The following is an 8,408-nucleotide window of genomic DNA, read 5'->3' as shown; positions in this document are numbered from 1 at the left end:
AATGGAAATAAAGTTTTTTAACATTGCAGTTGAAAAAAGTGATGCTAAAAAGGGGTACATATGAGGTCTAAAATCATATACAAACAATACATGTTCATATAAAATACTTATAATTGAAATTTTTGAGGAATGACTTGTAGTTTACATAGCATGACTTTGCTTGAGCACAATTAAAGCAATTTACATGATGAAGACAATAGATACATCTACAAAAAGTACATATCTTAATAAATGTTGTCCATATATTAGTAATAAGATTAAATCATGACCAAAATTAAACAAAATATAAATAAAAATATGCCCTTATATACATAGTAGTAAGTATGTAGAAAACTGAAGGAAGATCTGAAATTAAGCAAATAAAGATCATAGCTGACATATTTTGAGTAGATTTATTATAGCAGAACCTGGCGGACAATGAATGTGTGTGTGTGTGTGTGTGTGTGTGTGTGTGTGTGTGTGTGTGTGTTTAGTTGCAGGTGAATGCATGTGAGGCTGCAGGTCAACATTTTGGGTGTCTTCAAATCACAATTTATTGAGACTAAGATCTTTCTTTAAACTTGATGCTCACTAATTTAGCTAGAGTGGTTGGCTATCTGGCCACAGGGATCCTCCTACTCTGCTTCCCCAACAGTGGGATTATAGGCACATGCTGCTATGCTTTTCTGACCGAATCATTTACCCATCCTTAAAATACTACCTTTAATTAATTGAATATAAACTAAATCTACACAATGAAGTATAGGTTTTATTAAGAATGGACTTATAAGAACATGTGTGAGCCGGCCCTGAAACTGTAAACATGGGAGAGCTATCCCCATTTCTCACCTAGCAGACAAACCCTACACCTGCCCAGGCTCAGTCCCAGGGTTATGACTTGACCCGCCCCAACATCCATCCCGTTTATGATCTGCTGAAGCATATGAAGAAAGCTGACCCACAGACCCAAAGCTTCAGGATCCCCAACACAAGGCAGCAGCAAGATAGCCAGGAAGAGTCCCAGTGAGGACCCAGTATCCATAAAGTAGTGAAAACCAGAAGTCTCAATCCAGACCAATGACTCTTTGCAATGAACACTTGCAAGTAAAGATATATGCACAAAGCAGTTTATGGCATGACTCACTGTGTCACAGTGCAGCTTCCATGATGAGATTTTCTTCTTTTTTAATTTTTTTCATTTTTTCTCTTAAATTTTGTTTTATTGGTAATGGAGCACAGGGTCAGAGGACAGATGCATAGGGATGGGAAAATGAATGGGGTCAAGATTCATGAGGTAAAAGACACATAGAATTAAAAAAAAATAAAGTTCAAAAAAAAAGAACAAAATCAAAATAAAGCTGGTTTTAGGGACTCAAAAGATGACTCAGCAGTTAAGGACTGATACTTCTCTTACAAAGGATCCAAGTTCAGTTCTCCTGAGCCACACTGATAGCTAATATCCACTTGTCACTCCAGTTCCAGGGGTCTGATTGTCTCTTTTGTCCTCTGTGGACATTTTACTCTTGTCCATATACACACACAAACATACACACACACACACACAACTCACAAACACAAATAAAATAAATCTTTCTTTAAAAATCTTACTTTTTTATTTCTGAGATTATGATTTGTTTGGCAAAAGAAAAGGAGGTAGAAATGCTGTAAAATTGTTAATCTTTAAAAAAAAAGATACTTTTTAAAAGCTAACACATAGGAATGTTGTTCATAAATATTTACAATCGTTATTCTTAAGCATTTGACTTTCATGTTGTTATTAAAAATTAATAACCATGGTAGCAGACCCCATCTTTATAAAACACTGAAGAGACATGACATAAAAATGACCATGTAACCTACTATATCGAAAATTAGCCTCAATAATTGGGCTGAAACAATAGTTTAACTGGTAGAGTGCTTGGTTTCAACTCTCAGAATCCACATAGGAAAGCCAGACATTATTGTACTCCATTATAATCCAGCACTCCAGAGGGTCCCTATTCAGCAAGCACCATAACAAATAATGGTGCCCACTTACATGTGCACTCAAACATCTCATGCACACACACACACACACACACACACACACACACACACACAATAGACACCTAAAATAATCTTAATAATTACTGAGAAAAATTAAAACAGTAATAAGATACTTAGCAATTGTATAAACATTATACTTTATATTCATTATGAATATACAGAGAAATAAAAAAAGCAAAATTAATCCTTGCTGACTATACTTATTCTAAATATCAGAAAGTGAGCAAAAGCAACGCTTCCAGCAAATACTGTAAACTTCATTTTCTAGACACATTTTTTAGTGGGGGGAGAAATGACAAGACATATTATTCCATTAGTATCTATTTGTTTTGTGTCAAATATTGGCATGAAAATGGGTACACATGGTATGGGATAATGCTCTGTATTCTATTCTGTCAATTATAGTTTAATAAAATAGTGATTGGCCAATAGCCAGGCAGGAAGTATAGGCAGTCAACCAGGCAGGAATTAGAGGCAAGGCAATGAGAACAGGGAAATTTTGGGAAGAGAACACAGTCGTAACCCAACCACAAAAGAAGTAAGATGTGACTGCCTCGCTGAATAAGGTATTGAGCCATGTGGCTCACATAGACAAGAATAATGGGCTAATATAAGTTATAAGAGTTATAACAACCTAGATGCCCTTCAATTGAAGAATGGATGAAGAAAGTATGGAATATATACATATTAGAGTACTACTCAGCAGTAAAAAACAAGGACTTCTTGAAGTTTGCAGGCAAATGGATGGAAATAGAAAACACCATCCTGAGTGAGGTAAGCCAGACCCAAAAAGAGGAACATGGAATGTTCTCACTCATATTTGGTTTCTAGCCATAAATAAAGGACATTGAGCCTATAATTCGGGTTCTTAGAGAAGCTAAATAAGAAGGAGAACCCAAAGAAAATCCTGAATATTTCTCCTGAATATTAAACTTCATCAGGCGATGAAAGGAGACAGAGACAGAGAACCACATTGGAGCACCGGACTGAAATCTCAAGGTCCAAATCAGGAGCAGAAGGAGAGAGAGCACAAGCAAGGAACTTAGGACTGGGAGGGGTGCACCCATACACTGAGACAATGGGGATCGGGAACTCACCAAGGCCAGCTGGCCTGGGTCTGAAAAAGCCTGGGTCAAAACTGGTCTCGCTGAACATAGCGGACAAGGAGGACTACTGAGACCTCAAGAACAATGGCAACGGGTTTTTGATTCTACTGGACCTAGTGGTTTTGTGGGAGCCTAGGCAGTTTCGTGGATGCTCACCTTACTAGACCTGGATGGAGGTGGGTGGTCCTTGGACTTCCCACAGGGCAGAGAACCCTGATTGCTTTTTGGGCTGACAAGGGAGGGGGGCTTGGTTGGGGGAGGGGGAGGGAAAGGGGAGGCGGCAGTGGGGAAGAGACAGAAATGTTTAATAAATAAATAAATAAATAAATTTAAAAAAAAAAGAGTTAATAAGAAGTCTGAGCTACTAGGCCAATCAGTTTATAACTAATGTGATTTATAACTGTGTGATTTCTTTGGGACTTAACAACTGTAAGAACAGGGCAGGACAGAAAACTCAGTCAACAAATGGCACCCGACAATAAATGGTGCCCAACATGTGGACAACTGCTTCCACATAAAGCCTGAGAGATCTTGGGAAGTAATTCTAGACATAAAATAATAAAGTTAAGTATTCCTTATTGATAGCAGCACTTTCTCGGGTGGGCTCTGCTTGCTAGTGCCAAGCACTCTCATTCAAGAGAGGCTTCCTGACTCAGCTTTAGCTGTAAAGTCTTGCAGCTCTTTTAAGAGGCCCTGCTACAAAACACTTAAATGGTATTGATGAAAAACTGACCACATGCTTTTTGGTTTTCAGTCATTTTAAAATGCCAGCTTTCTGGGCCATCCTGCCAGCACAAACTCTGACTCTATCAGGCAGGAGGTCCAGCTACAGAGCATTTGAGTGTGGCTTGTGAGAATACTGCTGTAGCTTCCTTCCTGGCAAGGACCTTGAAACACCATAGAGTAGAAGCAATAAACATGGCTACATCCGGTACCTCTGCCATGAGGCTGAAATCTCAGATAGCTAAGGAATGGGCTGGATCTAGCCATCAAAGCCATGGCCTTAATCCTCTCCATATTGCTTAGCAAATTAAAGACTCATGTGGTCAGAAAAAAAGAGAGATATATACAGTTAAGAGAAATTCAAAAATGAAGAAAACCTCTAAATGGTTTACAGTGTGTTAAATATATATATATACAAGCTTGGGAGAGTAAAGAAAAAGGTTAAAGTCAAAATAAAGAAGAAAGTAGTTGGGTGTGGTAGCACACACCTTTAATCCCAACACTTTGGAGACAGAAGCAGGCAGACCTCTGTGAGCTCAAGGCATGATGGCACACACCTGTAGTCCCAACACTTGGGAGGCAGAGACTGCAGATCTCTGTAAGTTCAAGGACAGCCTGCTCTACAGAGTGAGTTCCAGGACAAAGATACACAGAGAAACCCTGTCTCAAAAAGCCAAAAATTAAAAATAAAAAAAATAGATTTTAAAATAAAGCCACATAAAGATGAAAATACACAGAGAGTCTGGATACTGTATGTTATTATGTTCTCTTTGAATTGTTTGAATGTTGAGAAAGGAGCAACAGCTGCTAAAAGGTATTTGCTTATAAATGCTGCTGAATTAATCCAAGATAGGTATTTTGAAAATACTTTGACTTCAAAATTGAAGTCAAAAGACATCTTACTTTAGAGAAGAGGTTTTGCTTTTGTTTCCACAGAATATGAGAGGATATGGATTTATTCTAAGTTTTAAAAAATCAGGCTTCATCAAGGAAGACCACCTGAAAAATCTCCAGTAGGAACAGATGGCCCAGATGTCTGAGTTCTACATCCAGAACAGATTTAAGACTGCTGCCTGAGATGATCAAGGCTCACAGGATACTCCAGTCAGGACTTGATCAAAATTCTAAATTTTTTTTCGGTCCCCATAAGATTATCAGTTTCCCCAACCAGCAGGAAGTAGCCTGGAAAACTATGCCCACATTTTTAAAAAATGGACTATGGATATTTTCCTTTGTTTAGAATGTTACTTACTAGTTGTTATGGCTAATGGTCAGGAGAAAAGCGAAACAAAGGAGATTAGATTCAGAGTTCTTTTTTTTTAAATAAAGGGGAGGGAAGTAGTGTGGGACAATGGTCTGTATTCTGTCAATTATATTTTAATAAAATAGTGATTGGCCAATAGCCAGGCAGGAAGTATAGGTGGGCAACCAAGCAGAAAGTAGAGGCAGGGTAATGAGAACAAGGGAACTTTGGGAAGAGGACACAGTTGTGACCCAGCCACAGAAGAAGTAAGATGTGATTGCCTCGCTGAATAAGGTACTGAGCCATGTGGCTAACATAGACAAGAATAATGGGCTAATGTAAGTTATAAGATTTAATAAGAAATCTGAGCTACTAAGCCAATCAGTTTATAACTAATGTAGTCCTCTGTGTGATTTCTTTGGGACTGAATGACTGCCGGAACTGGGCAGGACAGAAAACTCAGTAAATAAATGGCACCTGACAACATATACCAAATTAAAGAAAGAAAGAGGGGTCTATGAATTATCCTCTTCATTTTATAAGAGGAACCACTGAGAATCCCAGATATTCTACAGTTTGCTGAGATCATGTTACATAATAATGTAGAACCTGGTAGAATTTGGTGGGTCACTTATTTATACTATCATATCATTTACAAATAGCAAAATTTTGACTTTCTCCTTTCCGATTTGTATCCATTTGATCTTTTTTTGTTGTATGATTTCTCTTGCTAGAACTTCAAGCACTATATTGAATAGATATGGAGAGAGTGGACAGTCTTGTCTTATTACTGATTTTGGTGAAATCACTTTGAGTTTCTCTCTATTTAATTTGATGTTGGCTTTCAACTCGTTCCTTGTATCTCTTATCTCTTCAAGACCTTTATCATGAAAGGGTGTTGGATTTTGTTGAATGTTTTTCAGCATCTAATGAGATGATCACGTGGGGTTTTTTAAATCCAGTTTGGCATCACTGTTCATGAGGGAGTTCGTCTGCAATTATCTTTCTTGAATCTGATTATCTTTAAGTCAGTTCTTCTGCCCTTTATTCTATCCCACATTAAACATCTGTTTGGACTGGGGTGAAGTCCCATTTCCAGTAGTGGTAGGAGAGTAGACAGCCTAAGCATCGTCAGGGACAGGAAGTGGCAAACATTCTCGGTAAAGAATAACATAGTGAATGTGACATTTTGCAGGTCACAGAATCTTTTTCACAGATCTGGTGAAATTGTTTCATGAAAAGTCACCTTTGAATGATGATTCAAATCATTTGTTTTGAACTCAAAAGAATAAACGTGACTTATTCATGCTGAAGACCCTATGTACTTCGTAAACAAGTCCCAGAGACCCCTGGGCTAGAACTGACCAGGATGTCCCCTACCTGAGGGCTAAGATTCATGGTACAGTGAGATGTTAAGCAGGTATGTTGAATAGATAGCTGGAGTATGTAGACCAGGAATAGCCTCAATTCTCTTTCTGGAGGGAGAAAACATGGTAGGTACCTCTTATTGCTTTTAACTGCTCTTAAATAGAAAGTTTATTTTGAGCTCAACACTCTGAGTTTAAAGGCACAATGCAGACTTCCAAAGGAGAGAGGCAACCAACAGTCCTACCCAGCTATGATGCCTATGAGCCACATCAATGACCATCATGGAAGAATAACCTTAAAGATGCAATAATGGCATACATTCCTTGATGATAAACAATAGTTCTCTAATGGGACTTAAGGCTTGCTCAAGAAGAGGGTGACTATGCCTTACTCAGCATTAATGAAGTCATGCTTGTTGGAGGATAATCCACTACCACTAATTTTCTAAACCATGCATAATCCCTAAAAATAACTTAAATGTTTTTCCTTGTATCAAAGATGACTGGAGACTTCTCCCTTCGTCGAAGTGATTTCTCTTTGAAACAGATGTGTGAGTGATCATTGCAGAAAACCATAAGCTATCAAGATTTAGAGAGTTGTGGAGCCCAATGAGAATGGATATATCTACAAAACATTCCCACACTTAAAGTTCATGGAACATTTAGGTAGAGGGTGTGAAAATACTGTAATAGTCACAGGATCAGGGAATTTTCTATGAGATTGTGTCTAACTTTTAATTAAATCTTTACCTGCCAAATAAAACTGTGCATAAAAGACAACCTAGGTTTGCCACTTTCTTTAAACTCAGAGAGTTGAACTCAAAATTGAATTTCTATTTAAGAGTAGTTAACAGCTACTCCGGAGACCTGAGCAACGCGCTGCCGGCGGGAGTGATCTGCAAGCGAAACCTCCACCGTGAGTCTCCTCAATAAACCCAAGAGTGAGATGACCCCAGAAGAGCTGCAGAAGCGGGAGGAGGAAGAATTCAACACAGGCCCCCTCTCGGTGCTCACACAGTCGGTCAATAACAGCACACAGGTGCTCATTAACTGTCACAACAACAAGAAGCTCCTGGGGCGGGTGAAGGCCTTTGACAGGCACTGCAACATGGTATTGGAGAATGTGAAGGAGATGTGGACTGAGGTCCCCAAGAGCGGCAAGGGCATGAAGAAGTCCAAGCCTGTCAACAAGGACCGCTACATCTCCAAGATGTTCCTGCGCGGGGACTCAGTCATCGTGGTGCTAGGGAACCCGCTCATCGCCGGCAAGTAGAGGCCTCTTTCTTCCATGAGAGCCTGCTCCCTGCCCTGCCGAGCCCTGCCCAATGGGATGGAAATAAAACCCTGTGGTTTTTTTTTTTGTTGTTGTTGTTGTTTTAAAAAAAAAAAGAGTAGTTAACAGCAAAGAGGGCTCTTCCTACCACAATTTTCCTCCAAAAGGAGAAAAGGGACTATTCCTGGTACTACATAACCCTGCTATCCATCCACCATATACTTCCTTGACATCTCTTGTGCTAGTATAGACAATAACAAATACTCAATTTTTATTACTAATATAATCATATCTCATTATTCACCTTCAACAGATATTTAGTAAATAATTAAAAAGTAATTTTATTTAATGAATAAAAGAGTTATTTCTCAATAACAAAAAAAAAACCCTTTTTTTTTTTTACTTAGGGTTTTCATTACCTGACAAAGGTTTGTGTAAGGATTGGTGTGGCTCCTATTTCTGAAGAATTATTGTGCTAATACTGACGAATATCTTTCATATCACCATAGAACCTTCATCTGGTGATAGATGGAGATAGAGACAGAGACCCACACTGGAGCACTGGACTGAGCTCCCAAGGTCCCAATGAGGAGCAGATGGAGGGAGAACACGAGCAAGGATGTCAGGACCACGGGGGTTGCACCCACCCACTGAGACAGTGGGGCTGATCT

General features: G+C 38.9%; 1 protein-coding gene across 1 annotated transcript; it reads left to right on the top strand.

Annotated features, from left to right (window-relative positions):
* Window positions 1–7,334: 7,334 nt before the first annotated feature.
* Window positions 7,335–7,737, top strand: LOC126503518 (small nuclear ribonucleoprotein Sm D2-like). The gene has a single exon (XM_050145245.1). The coding sequence runs from the start codon at window positions 7,411–7,413 to the stop codon at window positions 7,735–7,737; it is 327 nt and encodes a 108-aa protein (XP_050001202.1). The 5' UTR covers window positions 7,335–7,410.
* Window positions 7,738–8,408: the final 671 nt, after the last annotated feature.

The sequence above is a fragment of the Alexandromys fortis genome, unplaced genomic scaffold (genome assembly GCF_014885135.2).
Source record: "Alexandromys fortis isolate MF-2015 unplaced genomic scaffold, M_Fortis_MF-2015_v1.1 scaffold_2_1_26212458, whole genome shotgun sequence".
In the NCBI taxonomy this organism is placed as follows: Eukaryota; Metazoa; Chordata; class Mammalia; order Rodentia; family Cricetidae; genus Alexandromys; species Alexandromys fortis.
This window is presented reverse-complemented; position numbering and strand designations above follow the sequence as displayed.

Bases quoted from the DNA above. Each gene is read 5' to 3' on its own strand.
- LOC126503518 (XM_050145245.1), top strand. From the start codon at position 7,411: ATGACCCCAGAAGAGCTGCAGAAGCGGGAGGAGGAAGAATTCAACACA.